This window comes from Oreochromis aureus, linkage group 1 (genome assembly GCF_013358895.1).
Source record: "Oreochromis aureus strain Israel breed Guangdong linkage group 1, ZZ_aureus, whole genome shotgun sequence".
NCBI classification, from domain to species: Eukaryota; Metazoa; Chordata; class Actinopteri; order Cichliformes; family Cichlidae; genus Oreochromis; species Oreochromis aureus.
This window is the reverse complement of record NC_052942.1, coordinates 20,850,758-20,876,169: the sequence shown is the minus strand read 5'-3', so window position 1 is coordinate 20,876,169 and position 25,412 is coordinate 20,850,758. Positions and strand designations below refer to the sequence as shown.

The 25,412-nt window shown below is 40.6% G+C and overlaps 1 protein-coding gene across 8 annotated transcripts in view; it reads right to left on the bottom strand.

Moving 5' to 3' along the window:
* The window catches only part of sox6 (SRY-box transcription factor 6), a 129,071-nt gene that overhangs the window by 84,959 nt on the left and 18,700 nt on the right, over nt 1-25,412 (bottom strand). For 5 of the 8 annotated variants that reach the window (XM_039610311.1, XM_039610309.1, XM_039610299.1 and 2 more), the window contains exons 2-3: nt 22,542-22,612; nt 14,503-14,553 (exon numbers count right to left, since the gene is read on the bottom strand). In XM_039610311.1, coding sequence (XP_039466245.1) covers nt 14,503-14,537 — 35 coding nt within the window. In that variant the 5' untranslated portion in view covers nt 14,538-14,553; nt 22,542-22,612. The remainder of the gene's footprint in view (nt 1-14,502; nt 14,554-22,541; nt 22,613-25,412) is intronic. The other 3 variants (XM_039610323.1, XM_039610320.1, XM_039610317.1) reach the window with 1 other exon arrangement.

Sequence of the window (25,412 nt, the reverse complement as noted above, 5' to 3'; positions counted from 1 at the left end):
CCTTGCACTTTCTGCTGAGAGCCGGGCACCAAGAGATAGGCAAAGGTATTTTCATATTAAAAAAAAGGATTTTGCTAACAAGGTCTTGACTGTAATGGTTCTTGGTCCTTCTCAAGGAAGTGTGTCAAATAAGATGTATTGTCCATGTAAACACACACACACACACTGCTGAACTGTTATCTTCTGTGGATAAAATAAAAAGGATCCAAACATGCTGCACAAATTTTATAAAGCAAAATTTTAAGATTGTGAAAAGTTCCGAATAGAAGAGAATACGACATAAACCGATAACATAAAAACAGATGTGGAGCAGTAGTTGAAGAAATTAAAGACTGTGTTGCAAAGTTTTCTTTTTACCTTTAAAAAAGAAACCCTAAACACCAACTTCAGAAGATCTGAGAAGTGCGGCAGGAATTTATGCCAAAGAAAATCAGACAAATCTATACTGACTATTAAAAAATTTGCAGTGACAGAGTTTATTCAAGTGTGACACTCTAAGTGTTACCATCCTCTTTGACACTTATTTACTCACTCACTCACTCACTCTCTTGCACATAGTCACAGTCAACCTGGGCAGTGAATTGAGGCCTAAACAATAGTAGCCTAAGTTGATCTCTTGTGTCTCAGCAGCTGTACAAACAAACCCACCAAGACAGGTAGACAGTAGTGCAGGAGTGTGGTCCCATGCCTGACCGCCTGTGTGCTTCTTTTTCTGTCTCTTCTTCTGACTTTTTAGCCGCTGTGCCTCAAAATGCTGCTGGCTGTGTCGTTTAGTGCGACTCAGCCCTTCATTTTAATCAGTCATTAAATTGTTTCCTTCAATTATATCAAAGAGAAAATGAGCTCAAAATTGCGCACTGTTCACTGGCAATCAGAAGTCGGAGCAAAGTTCAGAGCATGCATGTAATGGTAAGTGGAGGGAGTAGAAGTTGGGCTATTGGCAATGGAGTGTGTGTGCGCATATCTGTGTGTGTGTGTGGGGCGGGAGTAGGCCGAACGCTTATTCTGACATATTTTTTATTCATGCACTCAAAAAGCTCGAGCCTGAAGCGCAACAAGCACCTCGTCCTCAATGGAGTGTGAGAGTGAAACAAAGCACTGCTTTTGTATTACACAGTAAATCAAGTGGTATTATTTTACCACTAAAATATTCAGTCTCTCAGGCACTTTTACTTTGGTCTCCAGCCATCAGTCAAACTGCTGAGGCGTGAGTGAGAGAAGGCGATAGAGAGAGAGAAAAACGAAGAAGAGGGAGCAATGGAGACTCCATCCTCCTGTAACATGTGTCTACAGCAATCTTGTTAAAGAATGCAACAGATCTGCAGCTCCATAACAGTATTTGTCAGCAGGAGTTAATAATTTATTAGCAGTGCTGGGAGGGCTGCGCTCAGGCAGCTAAAGAGTGCGGAGAAACCCTTCTGCCCCACCCCCAACCCCTGACAAGCCCCATACAATACTACCTCATATTATTAAAAGGGAAAGGGAGAAGTGTGGCAATAATTCTCTGAAAATATCTGAGGGCAACCATACAGTATTTTATTCCTCATATTTGGAAAGGCGATCACAGAGGGCTGTGATCTAAAGGCGTGCACGTGCAATAGATCAGCGCAGAAACAACAAAGACATCTGATGAGGTGTAGAAGAGGGAGCAGAATTTAGTTGAATGAGGGTACCACCAAAGTGGAATCTGATTATATTTTCAGATCAAATAAGACTGTATGCATCCTTTGCCTCTTGTGCGTGAGCAAAACAGCCCTGTTTCACTTTATTATGAATAAAATGTGCTTTTACAAAACAATAAAAATGAGGTGAACTTGAAAAGCCTAACCCTAACATGGCCGCGCGATAATCCAACAAAAACAACAAGTGTAAGATGTGCAGCCATCTTTCTCAAAGACAAAAGCCCCAGTCACTTTGACGACTTAAGACAGAGATGAGGGAGGGTCAGATAGAAAAGATACCCAGTCTATATATAGCTGACAATATTGCGCACATTTGAAGGGTTAGGACTTAAGTTCTCCGGCCACTGGCTCATATGACCTGGAATGCTTTGAGTCATGAATTGTTCCCCAAGATAATGTTTCATCATCGTGCAAAACAACCTCTGTATAATTGGTAAGTATTAGAGGAGTGTTGTGCACTGCTCATCTTGGTGGTCTTGTGACTGGCGAGCCATGTGTCCTCAGATATCCCATTTCCTCTTTCATCATAAAAGGGTCTGACTGACTTTCGCCCTCTGTCTCTACTCTGTCACACTGTTTACCTTTTATAGACAATGGCCTAAGTAACTCCACACCGTCACCCCCGATCACCCCACCCGGACACTTGTCTGTCTCACTGCTGACGTCTTGCGCCCTCAAGTTTTGATCGTGAGTCCCAGAGATGAGGAGGAGATTAGACTCTTCTTAGGCGTGTTTTCAGTGGAACAAGGAGAGAAAAACTAAGAAATCTTTAAAAAAGCGAAGGATATCTTAAATGGGATGGAACAACAAACAGTGACAGATAAAGAGGTTCCTTTGTGGTCTATCAGTGTGTACATTTGCCCAACATGTGCTCATTCAAATAGTTTTCTCACTTTCTAATATTCCAATAATGCAATTAACAAAAGGCCTATGACCATTGTCCTCTAGCACACTGTTATTATATTGCGCTCTATTAACTGTGCACTACACATTATGTACAGCTAATAATAAATCAAAACAAAGGGATACAATATCTTAAATGAAGCTCGGTAGATAGTAGATAATAGTGTGGAAGCTTAGTGTGTGTGTGAACGTGTGCGTGGGAGCCACGGAGAGCCAGTGAGAGAGAGAGAGAAAATCATCTGTGTATTTCCCTTCAGGGGTTCCTCCTGTTCTAACAGGTGTCATGGTAGGGTTCCTCTGGGTTCTTCACCTGCCATAATGAGATATTACTACCTGACAGCTCCCAGCTGGAGGAGCATTGACACGGATTCCACCGTTTAGCACAATTAAATTATCACCCTCCATTGTGATTGTGCCATGCTGTGCAGCAGCCAGGTTCCTGGATACATAATCAACTCATAATACGGGCTGTATACCGTGCACAGTGAGCTTGCTTTTCACACACATGCACTTGCACATCGCCATGCGGGCAAACCCCTGCATACACAGAATGTGCGTACACATGTTATTGTGCAATTCCTGTGGATTTTTTATTTTATTTTATTTTTTTTTTTTTTTAAAAAAGGTCAATTCCTAAAAGACAGCTGCTTTTTACAAGTCAGTTTGAATCAGTGACACATCTTTGTCTTACATCTCAGGCATCTTAGCAATTACAGGTATGAGTGTTAAAATATAGCAAATGGTTGGGAAAAGAGAGATTTTTCCCGACTAGGTAACCTACTGTACAGAGACTGGAGACTTGTCTAAATGAATTGTTTAAATTGTTCCTCCATTATTGTTGACCTTCCCCTGCAAAAAGTCAACTCAATTATGGCGCCACTTCATCCTCACTTCACTTTCTCTCCTAATGCCTTCTCTATTAGAAACTGCCACAGTTACAGCAGCTAAAAATCCACGCTCAAATGATAGCCACCCAGAGCAAATTAAGCAAGCCACCTGAAGTGCACACTTTACATATTGAGCAGAGCATTGATAATTACTTTGCAGGGTAAATTATTTGCAATAATATGCCGCAAGAGGAACTGTCTTGTATCTCACTTTAAACACTTGTGCAGCTGCTATGACGGCGTGGTTGGTGTCCTTGCCCCCCACGCTCGGCAAAGGCAGATGCAGGTGTAAGAGTGCTTAAGTGTCCCTGTCTGTCTACTCGGGAAGGGTCGATGAGCACTCACGCACTGAATCCCTCCTTTACCACCTCCTCCTTCTCTTCCTCTTTTGGTCCTCTGTGCCATTGGCCCTTTTCCTGATCCCAGGACACAATCTCAGAGCTGGATGGCATAACAGCCTCTCAGTTCCCCGGGATACACACAAGTTCACTCATGCGTGTGCCCTCACAATTGAAGGATGGCCATCCAAAAAAAAAAATTCACCACTGGCCTTTGCTCTGGACTCGCACCATAGCAAAATATATCCACTAGAGGAGCGGTGCAGAGAATAATATGAATCAACCGTTTAGGGAAATACACACTCCAGAAGATGCTCTTTATTTATTTATTTTTTTACTAATCACATTTCTTGTTTTTCTGGACCTACTTTGATGGATTTTCCAAAGAGCCTTCTGGTGCTGCTGCTACACTTAGCGAACTTCACAACAACTCAAGGAACACGGCCTTATTTGCTGAGCAACAGTGAAGCTTTGTGGCTTGCCTAATAGTTCGCAGTAAGTTATGAGCCCTTTGTGAACAGGAGAAGGAAAACAGAGATTGGAATTTGGCAGGAACATAATAATACAGAATTCTTCTGTTCATGGAACCTGAATTTTTTTTTTTTTTTAATGGAAAACAATTGAGCATTGTTTAAGGAAAGAAAAGCAATAGTGACAGATGAAATATAGAGTGGGCCTCTTTTTGTAAAACATTAAACAAAGCACTATTCAGCTCATGTCCTTTTTGTTATTTATAAAGATAACTTCTTCTGTGCACTAGAGAATGCACTTCAACAAAACCAGTGTAACATCTCTCATAGCTGCCAGAATAGTGAGTGGAAGAGCTTGTGCAGTGTGCCAAACAGAAGTAAAGGGATGTATCCCAACTCGCCAAAGAGAAGAAAAATAAGTCTAAAGGGAGCCTGGAAATCTCAAAAGGGAGGAGAAGTTTGAAAGAACAAAGGAAGTCTTGAGCAAAAGCATCCATACCACAATGTGGACAGCAACTAATTATAACGGAGCAATTTTACGGGGAGCGGGAAAACCAATGAAAAATTGGTGACTGTGGCTGATTTATGAAACTAGAGGGGAAGCGGTGCTGCACAGCAGGAAACACAGGTCTCGCCATCACGAGGACATCACTGGCAAGTGATGTGCCAAAGTGAAACGGCAGCAGGTTTGCTACAGCTGCTGTTGGTTGGCATATGGATTGTCAACACACAGTACCTCACATTCTCAGTCTCTATTCTTGTTCCTTTAACTTCCCTAATATATACCTGTACATTACAAGTTCTGATCAAAAAATGAGCTAGTTTTTTGTTTTCTACAGAAAGAAAAATAATCTTGCTTTTAACTGGATTTGTGATCCTTTGGATTTGTGATAAGTAAGGAAATTACCTTTAACACTGTAGGAATTAAGCCATCCTATTCATATTCAAGGGGATGGGAGGAAAACAGCTTATTATCTGCAGTTAGACCTACTTGTACTTCTTTGGCGTTTTTTTCTTTCCCTCGATTCTTTTTCTCTTTCTGAATAAATTAATGGCTTTCATTGAGAACTGTTGCTCAAGGGAAAGGGGCTTCTCTTCCTTCTTTGTCTTTGGGACCTTGTGTGTGTGTGTGTGTGTGTGTGTGTGTGTGCGTGTGTTTTTAAAGGACTGTTAGAAAAACGGCTGGGGTAGAACCAGGGAGGACAGAGACTAGCCATGTTTCATGTGACATGTCAATTGGAAAATCAAAACAGGGGTAGTTCATTTGCTCCACCCAGATGAGGCCATCTAGCTGAGCCATGATGAATAGGGGTCAGGCAAGCCACACCTCAAAGATTTATGATTAAGGCTTATTATGTTGGGAAACTGACATTGATTGCTGATTTAAACCTCTGAAACCAATTAATTTGCCAGTGCTGAATAGAAAGCATGGTCAACAGTGTGTGTCATTCTGACAGGTTGGATGTGAAGAAAAAGTGAAGGGCTAAATGAATGGCTGGCACCCAGCTCTGTTTGGAGGTGGTTAAAAGTTACCACACGTGATTGACAGCTGATACGGAAAAAAAAGAGAGAGGCTGGAGGAAAAAATGAGATCTGAAGAGCAAAAGCAGAAACCTCAGCCACTGATCTGAGTAATTGCCCAAAAATTTGGTTCACAGAAGACATGTACAAGCTGCTGTTTTAGCAATGCTAAAATGGTTTCATTCATGGGGCGGCACAGAGAAAACCTGAGTAAATGAATGTGAAACACAGCCCTAATAAAATCAGAGAGCTGACAGACATGGTTGAACAGGAAAATGTGCTGTATTTCCACTCCATGGAAGCGGGTGCTGTAGTGAATTAGATGCTGACTGAAACACAAAATGTTTAAACGGGCCTGCTGCTAACAGTGTGTTTGACCACTCGCATTGTGCTTCAGCTCTTCTTTGCATTTGTCCAGAGCGATGCAAAAACGATGCGGGAGCCACGAGCGCTACACCTACCACAGTCTATTACCCATGTGATTTTTTTGCTGTGTTCACAGCAAAATGCCACATTACACTTGGTTGTATGTTATTTCTCTCTGCGGTTGTAAAGGGGGGTAGCTTGTGTTTACTAATACCCTTTCCTCTGCATTAGCTTCTCCTTAATTCTTTTGCTGGCTTGCTCAGAAGACACATGCATCATGACAGGGTTCCAAAATGAAATCATTAACTAAATTGCTTTCTTAAAAAGCCACAAGTGTGCAGCAGGATTTGTGTGTGTGTGTTTGTTTGGCTGTGGGCCATGGGCCTCTGGTTCCCAGGCAGCCTGTGCCCCGGCTCTGTTGTGGTTCCCTGCCACCACACTCATTATACTCAGCCTCAGCACAGCACGGTGCAGGGCTGCAGCTTGCCTCGCCTCACTCAGTGGGCTAGTAGGAAATAATCTAGTAATCTCAAACTACTCCTCCATTTCAACTGGGCCCCCATTCACACAAAGAGGCCCTTTGTCCAAAATCATTTATAATCACCCTCTGGATCCAGTCAGGAAATCAGTCAAAACTACATAAAACAAATATGGGTTCGTGTATTATGTTAAGCCTTTTCTGTAAAGCTGATCCAGTTTTAGTGTCCTGCTGTATCAAACCAAATTTCCTACTGTGACTTCACAAACTTAAATAACAGGAGGGAGGAAATATCCATGTCATTGTCAGATAGACATGAACAAAGTCTCAAGTACAATACATGTTAAATATGTATAATTTGCACACAGAAACACACAAAGTGCAAACACAGAAAATATGTTGCAAACTTTCGGGAAATGTTATCAATCTGTCTGAGATAAATTTCAATAAACAAAGCAAACAGAAGGCAAATAAAGAGTGAAGGACAGACAAATATTTGATAAGAGGATAAGGACGTAGCTCAGCTGCTCGGCGGGGTAGCGGAGGACCCCATCCACACACACACATGCATAAACACAGCTCTGACTGACTGGCTGCTTTCTGCTGAGCTAAAGGTAGCAGATGTGTCTTTCACAGCCTGTAGAGTGTGTAACCAGTCTGTAAACAATAGCTGGAACCTGACAAAGGTCGTTGCACTTGCAACACACTCTTTGCAGTAAAGTGCAGTCAAATCTTGGCCACTTCTGTAAACCATTCTCCCCTTTTCATTTTACAGACAACTCAGGCATTTCACACTGAACACAAGCATTGTCCAAAAGTTGTGTTTCTGCTGTTAGTGTCTCAGCCAATTAGTCACCTACTGATATCCTATTTGAATGCCTATGTAATCCCCTTTAAGATAGTTAAGCCACCTTTTTTGACCTCTTCTTAATATAACAGTTGGTGTAAACATGTTCAATCCTATTAACCTAAAAATATAACATGGGGCTAGGTAAAGTACCACAGCGCCCTGCTCTTACTCTTAATTACCACAGACATCCATAGCAGTGAAGATCTATGCCTGCCACCATGAACTCGGGGCACGGGAAAATTTTTCAGCATGGCAGATAGGTGATGTTTTTGTTTTAGTTCTCTTTAAAGATAATTTAAAGATTCCCAGTTAAATAGCTGTGAACATATTTAAAAGGAAAATTACAAACACGCACTTCTTTCGAGTAAACCAAATATAGTGAGTAAAATGTGCCTCTTGACTCCTCTTTACCAACAAGTGGTGTCAGCTGCATGTAGCCAAGGTGAACTGGCATTAAAGGAAACAAGTGTGCAATCTAATGGAAAAAAAGGGGAAAATGTTTTGCATCCACAACGTGACAGTGTGACAAATTATGAACAATTTAAGGTTTGGGTTTTTTTGGGTGGGGGGGATAATTAGCAACACAACTTTTGGTCAGTCTAGATACCTAAATTTGACTAAAAGTGACCAAATTTGACTAACACATCGTATTTATTTAACACCGTGTTAATAAAAATGTGTCACTGGGCATACCGCATTATGGGACGTGCTTCTCATTATTCTGTTAGTATGTAATAGAGATTGTGTTGTGTAGCCAGTGTACACTCTTTAAACTCTCGCTCTGTGGTGTCAGCAGGGCAATCACCCGGCATCAGGCATATGAGGCATATCCGCTATAAATGGAAGCCACATCACTATAGCGCTAAGCTAAAAATACAGGCCCTGGTTTCTCCCCCTTCCCTGTATTCTCAATTGTGTGTACAGCTTAAGCTAAAGACTGGCTTTATGTGGAAAAAATGAGGGCTTTTTTGGACCTGTTGAGGAGTTACAAATCTACTGGATTTTGACAGTAAAATGCAAAACGCAAAAAAGAAAAGAAAAGGAAAAAATAGCACAAGACCCTTTTCTTTTCACTTACAAGCCAGGGTTTAGGAGAGCTCTCTAAAAGCTATCAAAAGTTTAAACATTTCCCACATTCCCCATCTGTGGGTGTGCCTGTAAAGTGCTTCGCTCCACTCTCTTGAAAACCTCTAAGGGATTGCATCACTGGACGGCATGCTACACCATGGTAGCAACATACTGTAACATGGGGGAAATACCTCATTTTGGTTGATTCATAAACACCTTGTGCACTGGTGCAACGGTGGAGCCGGCTGCTCCCAGAGCCAAGTCCCCGTATTAGCGGGGACACAGATTGCAGCGTGTCTCTGTTCTGTTAATCGAGTCTCAGCCTTTGTGGGGTCTGTTGTCTCTGACTAATAGCGTACATTGGCCCTCTCTCATTATCAGAGTGGGTCTTTATCAGAGACCCTTGTTTGATACAGTTAGAGTTGATGCATTATGAACTGCACACCAAGAGTCAGCAGTGATCTGCATATTCAATAACTTCCGTAATTATATGCGCAATTCATCAGATGGGATGTGATTGCAGGGGAAGTGGAATAGAGTGGAATAGAGAGGAGCAGAGAGGTCTGATTCCTGGAGGACTAAAGTCTAATCACAAAACTAACATGATAATTGAAATCTAAATTGAAAGGTTTAGCTCTCAGGGAGAGTATGTCAGACATGGAGTGTAGAGGCGCTAGTAAGAGTGAAACAGAGGGAGAATAAGAGTGGCAGGAAAAATGAGAATTAAACCATCCATATAGATATTTACAATCCTTGTCTGGGTCAATATCAAAAAAGTAATGCCTTACATATTACTTGTTCCTGATTATTTATTTTCCGTCTGACTTGTTTGTTGCTTATTACTTTTGCATTGCTTGGAAGTATCCTTTCCTTTCTAGAAAATTAGACTTTGTGAGCCTATAAACAATTTTCTTTTTGGGTGCGTCTAATCAGAGAAAGGATTTCGGCATGGCATTGTAATGAAACAAAGATGTCTTCCATTTCACCTCAAACACGGCGCCGTCTCCACCTTCACCTCTCGTATTTCACTTGTTGTGAGGAAACGAGTGCAGCAAAGTCCTCTGTCTCGTTCTCCCCTCCTCCCCCTTTCTCAGCTGTCTGTCCCAACCACAGGATTCATATTCATCCCTCAATAACATTTAATTAGTAATGCCAAATTCATTAACCTATACTGCTGTTACACTGGCCTCAGCCATAAATTAGCTTAATGTGAGCAGACGTATTGCAGCTGTAATAAGGGACATAAAACTCAAAGAGAAACGCACAGTGTTCCTCCATAGTCATGCATCATTATAACTCAGCAGTGTTTGAGAGCAGGAGTTTTCCTTTTCACTGTAGCAGCTCTTAGCTGTGAGGCCTTTTTCCTCGTAATGCACAAGAAATATGTGTTAGCTCGAAATTAAAAGAATATAATAAAAAATTTGTTTTCATCACCATCCAGTCACTTTTAAGTCTTTAATTAAATCATTGACATTATACTATTAAAAGTATATTTTCTTTTTTTTTTCTTAAGGTGTTTCATGTCATTGTTTTGCGTGCAAAAGCTGCTTTTGGTGTAAGAAAGCAGTGGAACTGCAAAAAAAAAAAAAGGGAAAAAAATAGTTCAACAGTCTTTGGCATTTTGTCTGCGTTTATTTTTAATCAGCTGAGGACATGTTTACATTTTTGGTTGTGCGTCATATTACGGAAAATCAGATTTTCCTTTACTAGCCCCAAAATGGCCAAACATGAGTCTTTGTTTCTGGATGGACACGTAGGTTCAGGAAACAAATTGCTATTGTAAAAATCCTCCAACAACGTTCGCTGGTCATTGACCTTTTTTAGAAAAAAATTATACATATACATATATATAAATTTTTTTTTAGCTCCTCTATGCTCTGGGGATCTCAACTAGCCAGCCCACACCAAAAAGCCTATTAGACCTGGATCCCACTTTTGTTTTTTAAAAAGGGTCTTGTCCTTTCAGTACACTCACTTCCTCGCTTTCTGTTTTTCAAGCATAGGTGGTGGAGGAACACAAGTTCATTGTTCCCTCGCAGATGGAAGTTGGAGTTACCAGGGTAACAGCTCTAATCCTCCTTTTTTTTTTTTTTTTTTGTTACATTTCTTTCATATTAACAGCCTATCGAGTGCTACCTTTTAAGTTACAGGCAAGAGTGCTCACTCACTTTTAATTAGCTATGATTCTGTTTGCCAGGAGACAGCATGATGAGCTAATCGAAATTTACGAAATAATGACGTACTACAAGCAGCTACTTCTTTCTCCTGAGGCCTGCTCCAAGAATAACAATAATGAGGCCATTATTGAGGATTGCACTTTAAAACGCTGCCCTGCCACCAAAACAGAGGACATAATTGTTCTGGTGTTTTCCATACAATCAACTACCCATTGTGGATGACTTGAGAACTAAGGGAGCAAAGAATGGGCGCCATAATGATTGGTCTGTGCTGCCATGAAGATCCTGTACAAAGTGTCCGCAGAGGCAGGAGCTCGATAGACTGCTGATTTGCTTGGACTGTGGATGAAGACAACCGTCTGGCTTTGTAGAAAAATGTCCTTTCTGCTTTCTGCTCAAATAGTCCCCGGGCTACATTTGAAGAAGACTCACTCATTCATATGGGGAAAAGCTCAGAGTGACACAGGCTCATGTGAAGAGGCCACAGAGTTGCGGTGGAGAAGCGCCACTACTACAACTACTATCTAACCGTTAGTAGATAATCAAAGGTGTGACTATTAAGACATATTTGACAAGCACTGCTATACAGATATTTTTTTAAAAGCCTTTGTAGTTTCATAGCAACTGTCAACTGAGCCTTATCTCGCATTTCGAGATGACTCAATTAGATAATCGCATATCTGGCCACTAAAACTAACTGCATTACCAATCGAATCAGCTACGTTTTTGGAATTTAAAAGATCCCGAAGAGGAGACAACGACAAAGAGAGGCTGAAGAATAAAATATTTCACCAAAAAGTTCCACATCGAAACTTGCTGGGTTGGAGCTCAGTGGGGTTGTGCAAACACAGTGCTATAGCTATTAGCTGTGCTCCATTGTAAAGGAGTGAGAGAGACAGAGCTCGAGGGCAGGAGGAATGCTAAGTGGGCCCCTTAGCCCAGTCAACCTTCAGTGGGTTTCATTTATCTTCATCTTGTTAGACTAAATTAATTAACAATCTCAGTGTTACACACTTTCTCCTTTCATTACATCAAATAATGGCAGAAATGTAGGGGGAGGTCCTGCCCACTGGGAGTAGACAGAAACTGAAGACATCTCTCTCCCTCACTCTACCCTTATGCCTCTCTCTCACTCACTTCGTATGTCTGTATTCAGTCTTTCTTCCTTCCCCTTTCTCTCTCACACTTGCTCTCATTTTCCCAGCCTATGTGACTACGCAGACAAAAATCTGTTCAACATCTTTCATAAACATATAAAAAATTGATCTGAGGTGAAAACGCACCTTCTCTTCGACAAGGGAGGCTTATGGTAATGCAAAAAACCAAACAATTGTCCATTAAAGACGCTGTGTACATCGGGCGCTGTAATTTTTGCTTTAGTTTTTACAACTACCGAGAATTTGAAACGCACAATTATTGCCATTATACAATGGAAAGTCTTTGAGCTGTGGGGTAAATAAGGGGCTTTCTGTTGGAGTTTGATGTATTTTTCACGATGGCTGTGTATCAGATGCCATTAGGAAGCAGCAGTTGTCAAAAATGAAAGTGGATACTTTTACAGCTAAGAACTCTCTGTATGTGTGACTCAAAAGCAAACTTGTGATTCATTACAGTAATGAAAGGCACATCTGGTATGCTTTGGTGATATGGAGTACACTATAAAAAGTCAATAACAAATGCATATAGGAGTAGACATGTCTGAATTTGTTCAGAAAGCTCCCTTTGACCTAATTCTGTTGTTTGAAAAAGATACTGGGATTGTACACCAGAGGAATGCCTAACTGCCACATCCATCCGCCCTTGTTTGCATCCTTTTCTCCCTTTTCACCCCTGCCCCCACCCCAAAGCCCACTCCAGGACACAAGTCTTTATCAAAGCAAAAGGGCTAACCCTGAAGCAAAGCCTGCCTTTAATCTTGGCCTGATTGTTAAGGCCTCCAATCTCCAGCCAATGTGCGTGATATCTTTCTGCTGCTGCTTCTCCTTTAATTAAAACAGACATTGACAGAAGGATGTGGATTAGCAGTGCAATAGTGTGTTTACTTAAAATAATCGCAGTGTTTTCTCTCGACTGTGAGAACAAAAGGAAATTGTTGAAAAGCAGCCAAGGTCAAAGGTCACGTTCCAGTATTTGCCTTCTAATATTTGTAAAAGTGGTATATGGAAGGATCGCTTTAAGATCTATTTCTTTATCCTGCATCCTACTGAATGCAGTTCATCTTTAGTACACTTATTTTTCCAGCAGATTGGTTTTGACAGGCGCTGAGAGTTAAATGGTGTCGTCCACTTTGTAGCATTACTCAAAAAAAAGACAAAAAAAGAAAAACGTGGAAATGAGCAATGGCAACATGCTTTCAAAAATGTAACATGCTGTATGCCTGAATAATTCCTGTCAAACCATAGTAGATATACCACACCAGATAAATTGGTTCCATGCCCCGAAAGATAAAACAGTAACTGTACATTTTTGCATTACTTATTTTATTTATTTAGTGAACAGAAACTATATGAAGAATTCATAAAAATAAAGAATATATAGGTAAAATATAGGTATTATAATATAGGTATAAGTATTTGTACTTTTTGTGAGTTTTGGTTTACAGTCAGAGATGTATTTTCTTTTAAACCCTTGTATAATATACTAAAATAATAAAACATCTGATATAGTATGACTTTGCAAAATAGGTTTGGACCAAATTTCAGTTGTCTGAAAGCTCTGAAATCAGCTTGCTTCTTTCTTAGGTGTATAAATGTGGGACTCGAGCTCATTGAATTCTAAAGATAAATAAAATACATTTAAATGCATGAGAAATTTTCCTATTGAATTCCTGAAGGACATTTTGACTAGCGAGAGTAATGGTATCAAATTGTCCTTTCTTTTTAAAATGCCCCCAACAGTTCTGAGGAAGAAAAAATGCTGTTAATTTAATCAAATAAGTGACCTTTTGAAAAAGAAATCAAAGAGGATTCATTAGCTTTAGTAAAGTTTGGCTGACAGCAGCTTTGAAAGGCAGATGCTGCTGCTGTGGCTTTTAATGAGCCAACCCTAATTAGGGAGCAACGCTGGAGCCTAGAGAAGGTGGTTGACTAGGAAAGGAGCCAATGGTAAATAAGCTCTCTTATTTACTTCCTCTGTGTGTAATGACAGCACAAATTTTTAATTAGAATCACAGGAAGGGTAAAGACAAAAATGTAAATCTTTATGTCACGCTGAATACAAACACAGAGCACGACAGGAAACAACAGTACATCACAAGAACAATATCCCAGCGACTGCCTCACCCCAGTAACCCCAACATCCCCGATTAGGGGTGGTTAGTAGGGGAGAGGCGGAGAGGCAGAGACAGAAAGTGGTCAGACAAAGGCATGCAGCTTAAAGACAGAAACCCTGACCTGCAGTTTTTTTTAAGCTGTGATATAGAGAGGAAGGAGGGAGAGGGTGGGGGTGGGGTTAAGGCCAGCTCATGTGTCCCTCAAGCTGTTGATGTGTGCTTTCAGTCTGACTTAAGGCTATCGGGGTGAGCATGCTACTCAGCCACACACTACACGAGCACAATCATAACAAACAGGTTGGGTAAATATGTCAGAATCCGTGTTTGACAACGTTCAAATATACAGACACATGCGCACACACAGACATGTGCACGCACACACGGGACAAAGTCTAAAGCTAACATGTGTCAGAGAGTTTAACCCCTGTTAGCCCGCTACCACCCTTGCCCGACCTATGATCCTAAATGGCAATAACGGAAATGAAACTAACCTCAGTAAAAAGCTGCTACGAAGAAAGCCCTCCATGTCAGCGTGTGGGGTTCTGGCAGGAGAAATCACAGAGAACCATTTTCACTATGAAATGAGTAATAATTAAACAAAAAAGAACAAGAAGAAGAAGAAAAAGAAGAAGGAGGAGGAAGGGAGAAAAGAAGGAAAGAAAGAAAGAAAACACAGAGATCATACATCTTCCTCATATGAGATCTTATGTCTTTAATTAAAGCAGAAATATGACTCGGAACCCATCCTGTCTTTTTATGATCTGACATCATTAATTATACCTCTTTCCATCCAGGGAGTGGATTTGCATACAACATCGCTTTGCACTGAGAGCCTGATGATATGTTTGCATCAAATAAACTCTGCCTACTGATCTCTATACAGACTGTTTCCACTGCTGTGTGCAGATATACGCATGTACATCCAGCAGTGTAACCGCAAATCCCAGAGCAGCCCTAGCCTGTTCGGAGTAGCCAGCGGTGGTCCAGCTGCAGTGCATGTGTAGCGAGGGTGCTGTGGCTTCTGGGAGCCCGGCCGCAAGGGGACCCGAGCTGGGATTCGCAGCGCCAATGAGGCAAAAGGATGTGGTCATGATGTCACCGCTTGCAGGGGTCGTTCAGAAGCTTTACCCACAAAAATACTGAAGACACATGTTTAAAATTGACTTACAACAGGTTTCCATTATCCTGTGTTATTGGCCTGTATATAATATGTGCTTTTATTGTGTTAAGATTGGCTGAAAATTGATTAGGACTTCCATGTGCTTCGCTTTAAGTGGGAAAAACAGGCAGAAATTTCAAGGAACAGATTTGTCAGTGGAACTTTTATCCGTGGTTGAAAATTAAACGTCTCTCTGATCTCACAAGCCCAGTAAAGATGTTTCAGCCTCTGAAAATATAGTGAGGATATCTTGCAGAAATATTTTCGGCATTATAATAGGCCATTTCACTTCAACGCTTTATTTCTCCACTGTCCTTTAATTCATTTTGATATCTTTTAAATTCAAGGGCCGTAAACACTTCATACCGAAATTCCTGTTGTGAAAATCACTACTTTTTTAACACCATTGGAAAGAAAAACACTCCTTTCTGAAGTTAGCCTCCTATAGCACTCCCTCATCATCATGAATAACACAAAACTCTACAGCGAATGACATCTCAGCCCTTAAACACCTTAAGTTTTAGTGACATGGGTGTAATTTGGCATTTTCTCCCCTTGCTCTCTTGGCTTATGAGACAAAGCCTCTGAGAGAATGGAAAGAATGAGCTGGGCCCAAGGACACTGTGCCTTTCAGTCTGGCCAGCACTTAGCAAGGCAGTGGATCCACAAGGCCCAGAGGGCTCAGCCGAGACTTTTCTCACAATAAGGTGTCTGGGGAGGCGGGAGTGGCATAGCCAGGGGCGCTGCTGCTCTGCTCTTTTCTGCACTCAGCTGGGCCCAGTGCACATAATACCATCACCACGCCAGAGCACACCAAGCCAGTGACAACGTGAGAAAACAACCGTCAAACAGTGCAGAGCAGATCAAGCGTGTCTCCTCACTTCTCTGAGTGCAAAAAGCACACATAGACTGCAGTCAGGCACACACAAACTAAAACAATTACCATTCCAAATATGAATTCACTGTGAAGCACAGTGAACACAAACAAAATCTAATACATGTATAAATAGTTTTTTTTATAACCTACACTACAGAAAAGGTTTAGAAATCTGAAACAAGCCAGGATGAGAATTAGATTAAAGAGCACTGTCTTTTTTTTTTCACTTGTCACTGAGTCTATGTGTTTTACTGACACCTTAATCCTTCCGCTGACTTCTAAAAATAGTTGGGGTGAAAATTGAATAGATAAGGCTGTGCTCAGTTTCTATCTTTGTCGTTGGTTGTATTCCATAACCCTTGCTGTTTTACTCGACGTGCTTGTGTTTCCTCAGCTGTGCCTGCTGTCTGCAGTCCCATTGTGGTCAGAAACAACTGAGCTTAGGCTATGGAAGTAAAGGTGCGGTTTGGAGAGAAAAATGAAAAAAATGAAAAAAACTAAGGAAAAAGTGACTGAGTTATATTGTCTTTGCTCTTGTCTGAATGCAGAATAAAAAAGTCTTTAAATTAAAGCTAGGCTGCAATTCAAGGGCAGGCTTTTTGGTGAGAAAGAAGCAGGGAGGATAGACATCACTAAGTTGGCCTGGCCCAGTCTGAGCAGTGCGGCAGCCCTTTCGAAGAATGAGCCTCTGCCAAAAGCTGCCTCTGCCTAACCAAGTCTCCCACCATCTGCAACAAATGTGCTCTATTAAAGCAGTACCATATGGACAACAAGCTAGCTATTAACACGGCTTCGGCACATCCCCTTAACCTAGCCCAGATTTCAAACTTCCAGTCAAATTGACTGCTGATTTAATGCACCGCCAGCAGCAATGTGGGTCTTGGCACGAGACAGAACTCTCAGTCTTCAGTCATTAACAGGCTCACATAGTGCGGGGCGCACAGCGAGACACAGAAGTTGGCTACACAGATCCAAAGAGTAACTACATCCCAGGTTACTTGGTATATCCTTTAAATAAACCCCAATGAGAATGGATAGCAAGAGCATGCACTGATCCAGGAACTCCAACCTTTTTAAGACAAGTAAACCAGAGCTCAAAACACTCTATTGTACTGAGTGGAAAGAAGCTTATGAAGTACATCTACCCACAGTGGCAGCCTAACTGGTTGCTTGTGTCTCAGTTGTTCCACAGTGATGGAGAGTGTATTTGCTCCCTCTGCATGGATCCAAAATGGCAGTGATTAACCCTGCAGGGTGTGGGGAGGGGGAGGCACTTTAATCCCTGTGGGCCAGGCGGCCATGTTGACACCTCTCCCTGCTCTGAGTCACAGAAGGACCCACCCACAGCTCACAAAGCCATGTTCTCTTCGCTTCGACCATGACGCCACAGCTACGAGCCCTCTGTTCTGTGACCCGGAGACAACACACACCAAATCAATTACAGTTCTGTGGTTTTTAACCCAAATCCAAAGTTCAGCAAATTTTGTTTATTTTTTGGGCTCTTGTCTCCGCAGCTTCGATACCGTACATAATTAGAGCAGAGACACATTTCTTCTCTAGGAAGCCTGAACATACACAGTGCTGTGGGCTTAAATAGGCCAAGTCTTCACAGCAGTCAAAACAATTGTAATTGTGCATGTTTTTTTTTTTCATGTCCTTAAGTATGATTATTGTTGATTTTGGTGTGTAATTTTGCACCAGCAACACCTATAAGTGGGTTGTGCCAAGGCTTTTAGGTCTTAAAGATGAGGTTATTGTTTCAGCATCTCTGTTAGTAGTGTCCCATGAAAACTGAAGTGATGCATTAAACGCTGCCTGATGACAATCTAATTAAATAAGCCTTTCATTACTCTCAATGGAGCAGCAAAATATGTGAAAAGGTAGAACAGGTTTGAGAGGAGGGAGATCCGAATAGGGGGGAAAAAAGACCAAGCAATCTCAATGTCCCAGTTCTATGCCAACTCAACACCCACACCCAGAGGCATGCGCACAAACACACACAGACAGACACATACATACAACCTATGTTACCTTTACTAATGTTAATGGTATCCCAGTGACTCCCTACATCACCTAAAATACAATGCACATATACATGCTGGCATAGAGGCGTGCACACGCATGCGCACACGCGCACACACACCTCAGTCAGAGCTGCCAGATGAGTAGTGAATTAATTTGTGTGAGCCACTCCAACATTAGGAAGGTGTGTTGAAAGGTGTCTGCTCATGTTTCAAATTAAACGCGCTGCTGGTCAGCATTAGCACCTCGCCACCCGTCGGCAACTGACACTTAGGGGGCTGGGGGTGGGGGTGGGGGTGGGTGGATGGTAGGGAGGAGGGGAGCCCATCCGCCGTTCACACTGGAATAATTAGAACATGTCAGGAAGAATTAATTTCCTCATTTTTCAAAAGGATACACAGAAATTACCATGTTATTATATGACAGGGTCCCTGGGAGGATTGGATTAAATTTGATTTCTTGCGCAGCCCACACAACAAATTAAAGTCATAAATAAGATGGAAAGAAGCGGGGCACAGAGCATATGTTTATGGCAATGAGTGAAGCCAAGGGAGCAGAAACAACTATCTTCATTTCATTTTATTTAAATCAGGCCGACACCGTGTGTCTGAATGACAGCACTTGCTAATGGGTCGAGATTAGAGGCTCCTTGATATTAACACAGCGATCCAACAACTCCAACTTAAAATCAATGGAACGTAAAGTGTGCATGATACTGGCCGAGCCTGCTATACACAGTTATAACTAGATAAAAGCTTTACCACAACAAAACCTCACAAATACACCTGTTTTATTGAGCTTTGTCGACTTTTTCTCAAATTCTGATTTTCCTTTAAATATTGCCACACATTATGAAGCATACAGGGAAAATACAGATGACAACATTTCAACTTGTCCAAGTCAAGTAAAGGCCTTACCACCCTAAATTCACCATTAAAAAGAAGGTTAATGGCTCACTGTCCTACAGTGACTGACACACTGATGGACAGATGACAACATGCTTTTGTAAGCTGACTCTGGTGACAATGTTCAGCCTCGTATGTGAATCATAAACAGACTGCTTTTCATATTGTGTGCTATGCGAGAGAAGATAAAAGAGCCACTGAGGGAGGGGGGAGAAAAAACAAATGCTTGCAAAAACATAATAAATGGCAATAAAATTATATCTTAAATTGAGGATGTGATTCATCCTAATTTAACGAGTATTCAGCTAACCCGAATTAATGTTCAGTACTTACACATATCTCATCTTGGGGCTCAGTTTGGACTTGTTAGCCGACTATTACAACTTAATACTGGCTTGCCTGGGAAGAGTTTTTCAGCTCTTTCAAAATGGGCTGTCATTAGAGCCTAGCACTCCCCTGGGCCCCACAAAGTTTAAATAATTTGCGAATCAATTAACTGGCTACTCTCAACGCAACAGGGATTCCACACTCCAGGGTCGTGGTGCATTATCAGTTGGAGACGATTCATGGCTTTTTGGGAGAAAAGTTCATGGTTGAAATCATTAATTCATTTTACAGGACTTTTAGTTATGCATTACTTTCCACAGCTGGGGTAGCAAGGAGATTAATGGCATGTTCTTTGGTCCTGTTTTCTAACGTGAATAGCTACTAGATGAAACTCTGTCCTACAGTGCGAGGGAACAGACTGTGAAGAGGCAGGATGGCGGCCAAATCCATATTAGAATTTTATTCTTCCGAGAGTGAAATAAAGTCTGTCAAACGTTATAAAAATAATAATAATAATACGCCGTCTAATCAGATCGCCAACAGTTAGTTTAGACCCTTCAAATGAGGTCATCCCTGAGCAATACAGAGTGGGAGCTATTAATTAAATGCAGCGTATAGGAAGATAAATAAAGTTAAGCAGGTTTTACACATTCTTGCCAGGTGATGACATGTGCAGCAATTAGTTTTCCAAATTCACTCTGGGATTCTCTGAAGTAATTGAGGCTGATGGAATTAAAATCTTTGTTAGGCAGTCTTTGTCAAGCAGTCTCTGTTCAGCATATTGACCATAATCATTGCAGGGTCAGTGGACTGAAGAGGCTCATTTGATAAATAATAGATGGAGAGTAACCATTCAAAGGTTGTTCATTTTCATTTTGTGGTGAAGTGCTGTTTATTTAATTTCTGACAAACTGGCTCCCAACAACCTCCCCTTCAGTCTAGCCATCAATAGTGGGCTCAGCAGCGGTGAGACCGTGCGGCTGCGGCTTACTGGATAAATGGCGCATTTTAACAGAGAGCGTGTATGACCTGTTCTAGAGATTGTCTAACATACCCCTCAAGTGTTTTTTAAATGACTTTGCACGAGAGTAATCAAACACGTTGTATAAGCAACCAAACTAAATTACTTCAGCTCGTATTTTGACTTTAATTAAACTTGCAGGTCGAAGGTTTTAAGATCGCATAAAGACCCAGATTAATGTCTCAAAAAGTGCGATGACACTACTGCTTACCCACATGGGCATCTTGTTGCATTTTCCTCTTTAACAAATAGTGACAGGTGCCTAATAGCATTCAATAACCATTAACCATGAGCACTTTACTGAGGAGTCTTTATTTCTTTACTTCAGGCATCAGTTCATTAACTACCAGACCTGAGTACAAGCATTTTCACAAGTACCCTGAGATGTTTGCTGTTTTGTGCTTGCAGATTTTGACAGCTATGCTGGTGCGTCTAGTGTAAAGATTGAAAACTATAAGTGGTTTTGTGATGATTTCAACAAAGGGATTATTATGGATCTTCCTTTAAAGGCAGAGCAAGATGTACGTCCTAAAAACATTCAGTTTGAATTAACCCAGCCTTTGATAAGCTTACCCAGCTTCTGCTGGTTTTACTCTTTTATTTTTGTCATACATAGAAAAGTCTGTAAATTAAGCCAGCCAGATTATGCAAAACATAATACTCATAATATATCTATTCTATTTCCCACTAGTATTAAATCTACTTATTATATCGCAACAGTGCCTGCAAGTACTGAGAGCTTCTAATAACACTGACTGATTAATTAGATGATCTACAGCCATACAAAGCACAACCTGGCTGTCTCGACAATGCTAACAGGCAGCCGCACAGATAGATCGCTGGTAGGCAGGTGCGTGTTCATCTGAGCAGAAGGCACGTGCGTGGTGTGAAATGGTGTGATTAAACAATGGTAAATGGCCATGAACTTTGAATTCATAGCGACATTTCCAAGCTGTTATTGAAGAGCTTTCCAGCCACATTAATATGACTCCCATGATATCTCCAACTGACATTTGGAGGAAAAGAATAATAAAAACTTCCTCTCCTTTATTTGTTTAATATCTAAGATACATTTTTATTAGAAAACGTGCACGAGCAGCAGCTGCACAAAGGTTGTTAAAGTAATATCATATTGATGCAGAAAAAGAACTGTAGTGTTTCTGTTATTTTAAGCAAAATGCCACATTTCATAGAAATGGTCTTACTATATTGCTTTGAAAAATTTCACATAAACCAGTTTTAAATTGATATTTCGGTTTACAAGCAGAGTTATACAATGCTTGATCTGTGACTCTGACGTGCTTTAAACATAGACCCGATACTGCTTTGGTATAAATGATAGCGCCCCTTTGGTACTTTGAGGATTAGCATTTATTTGTTATATATGTTTTACAGGATTAGCCATCATAATCTCATCCTCTTCTTTAACATCTCAGAGATCGTTAACAAGAATCGCTAATGGAACGTAAATCAGCGCATTATAATAGGACGTGTTATAATAGGACAGAAGAAAAGTTACGTTATTTCCAATAATTTTAATTTAATTAGAAGAAACTGCATCCCTGTTAAAGAAAAATAGGCTGTTATACATAGTGGCGCAGCAGTGACGGCAACCAGTATTGTGCAAATGTTGACATTTATAGAAATTAAAACCTCTTCTATATGTATATTTGTACAATTTCAGGAACAGGAATTAAATTTAGACATAAAATATATAAATATGTTTACAAAATGTATAAACCTGCAATATTACTGTGAATCTGCTTTTAGCTAATGGTATTTTAGATTTTATATCTTTGACTAGCAATACCCACGCAAAGGTTTTGTGTGTGTGTGTGTGTGTGTAGCTCATATAGTCTTCAAGATTTTCATTCATTAGCAGAAAACCAGATTTAACCGTAAACCTGCAAAGCCCACGCAAAAAACTGGACTATAAGACACAAAAGCACAAAACAATAGTGGTGAAAAAGCTGTGAAAAAAATACAAAATTCTGACTAACCACAAAACTGAAGGAATATATGATGCAAGAAAAAAATAAGTGTGGAAAGGTGTGTCAGTAACTTTGGCCCTATATAACTGTCTAATTGTGCATACATTGTGTGCCTATCCAATTGTCCACTTCATTTAATGCAGGTGTTCAGTGTGGGTGAAAGACAGCAGGGGTGTATGAGACATGTGTGCAAGACAGAAACAGCTGAAGGGGCAAATTGATACTTACAAAAACTGAAAGACTCAATCCCCAGCTTCCAGCGATCACTGGTTGGTTGATTTTGAATTCATGTAAATAACCTGCAATATAATAAAGACAAAAAAAACATAGAAAAAACCTATTAAGTTGTGTCTTTGTATGCAAAATATTGCATAAGTTAAAGGCAATTTGTAATATAAAATCAGCATGGGTCTTAGATAGCTCTATTTACCTACATTAGAACAAACAGAGACCGAACAAGAGGAAGAAAATTGGGACCATATTGACTGTTGGCTCAGGGTCAGAGTTTCCACAGCTGAGTTAAAACAGCTTTGTTAGTGTCTGACCTCCACTCTTGACAGCTGTTACCAATAGGAATCAGTCTTAGACAATGTTTAAAATCTACTTCTCTGCTACCTCATTATTCTGTCTTCAAATCCGCAGATTCCACTAATCAACAGTTTTCGTGTTCAGCAATTGTTTTATTTAATGTAGCTTTCTTTCATCAAGCATTGGCTGCTAATGATTTATTTAGGGGCCATGCTCAGCTAGTTTCAGCATGATGCTGAAGTGCTGCAACTTAAGAGCTCTGTTAGAAACTCTAGTGTAGAATAAGTGCACAGATTCAGGGGTCAGAGCCAACTCAAACTTAAATGTACCCACAGTTTAGAAGTAATAATTACAGAGCGAAAACAATTCAGTGATCAGAGCATATACTTTGGGAGATGAAAAAGCTCCAAGCTCATTCATGCTCATTTTCTCACATTATCTTGTTTTTAACAATAAGCCAAGATCTCATTACCAGCTTATTTATACAATTAGTCTGCCTCAACACCGCCAATTAAACAAGGCCAAGGGTTTTTTGAGGTCACGCTTAACTGATCTGTCACTAATTTGCTCTACAGCACCTCAGTCTTCTATTGCTGGGGCCAATAAGCCACCATCAACAAGACAGGATAAATATACTGACTACTGCTGCATTGTTGTCAGAGCACAGTACAGTCTGCTGCGTGGGAGGCTGGAGGGCTAGTAGAATGAGACAGATAAAGGCAGGAGTCGCAGACAGGTCTGAATGTGGTAGCCTTGAGGCTGGATGTGACAATGGGAGAGAGGGGACCCAGGTGACCCCAGCTGAATGGAAAGCTGTAACATACGGCAATGTACTGCTGCCACCATGACGAAAATCAATTTTCCTCAGAGAAAAATCCTTTTCGCATTATAACAAGGCCTGTTTTTGATTATTATGATATAAATAATGATGTAAGGGTTCATGTGACAGAAAAATATCCGTGAGGAATTCAGTTAAGTGACGACAAACTCAAGAAACGGTATTCTTGTTATGGCCTTATATGAATTACACCTCTGATTTCGAAGCCTACTCCTGCCTTTTAAATGCTGCTTCACTATTTCACTGCTGTGAACTATGCTCCAGCTGCAAACACCCACTCTTGTCCCCACATATACACAGGAATAAGTTATATTTGAAGCTATTCAGTATAATACCGTCCCTGCCTGCTGGATAAACCACATATTTCATGGATGGTAATTCAATAAACAATTTGTCTTTCTTTCCATTTGTCATCTGACTATAGGCTGAATTCCTGTTGCCTCTAAATAAAAGAGGGCTCTACTAATTACACAGAGTAGATATTAACAAACCTTTGAATTCATAATTTGATGTTAATTGAGAACAATGGGGTAAATAATACATGGGGAGCTGAGTTCTTTATTCATTGGTTATTTAAGATAATTATTTGTGTGAGAGGGGGAAAAAATTTATAATTGCAAATAATGAGTGTATCCAAATGATATTATAATGAAGCCAGTGTAGCAATCCCTGTGGTGTAATAAGAGTCGTGTCAACTGGCCTATTGTAGAGGCACGTAACAGCTCTTTTCCTGCTGTGAATTACACCTACAGGCAGGAAACATAAAACAGGCACCCTCCATTCCTAATTACAAGATCACAGACTTACTATGTACAATTTTAGTCAAACTCAAACTCAAATTTATTACTCACACCACGTTTTTATGAACTTTCAATACATTTAACTGTTTATTTTAAATAAACAGTTACATTGCAAGAAAGATGCACAGTAAATTAGACCTTTCTGGACAACAATTTAAGGCTTAAAGCAAAGCACAAAGACTGTTTTTCTGTTTAGAAATTTCACTGTAATGAAAATACTGGAGGTTTAGCTGACAGTTTAGCTCTCAGTTTAGCAAACAGAGTGATGCAGCTAACATTGGAAGGCATGAGCACAGAGAAATCTTTTTCAAGGAGTGGCCTTTTCTCCATGTTCGGTTTGACAGAGCTACCACAGACACACACACACACACACACACACACACACACACACAAGAAAATATGCACATACACTTATGTTACATTGAAAGTTTTTATATGAAAAGAAACAGCCATAAATTATGGTATATTTTTCCAGCACTGACATTTGCCAGCAACACACAAACACATATTTCAGAGTCTAAACAGCTGATGTGAAGCAAAACCGAGGACGGTCCCTGATCCTACATTTTCTGTAAGTCAGGAGTACGCATTTGCTCTGAACACAACGCGTTCAATTTCCAAGGTTAACCTATTAACACCGAAACCTGCCACTAGAAACTACCTCTGAGTCTTTGTACTGCGTTACACATCGCATGTACTGCACGACTGCTAAAATTAGGATTTGAGGTCAAGCCTCTTATGTGCTGTGGAGGAACACAGTTTTACTACCACAAGTCAGAAAGATTCACTTTTAAATCAACTGAACCTTTAAATTCGAGACATGTGTTTATGTATGGCGAGGGTTAAGCTTAATTTAATTTCCCCTATCCATAACAGAGAGCTGTGTCTTTTAAACCGTCATGTGACAGTGGCTCAGCATCAATAGAAAACACC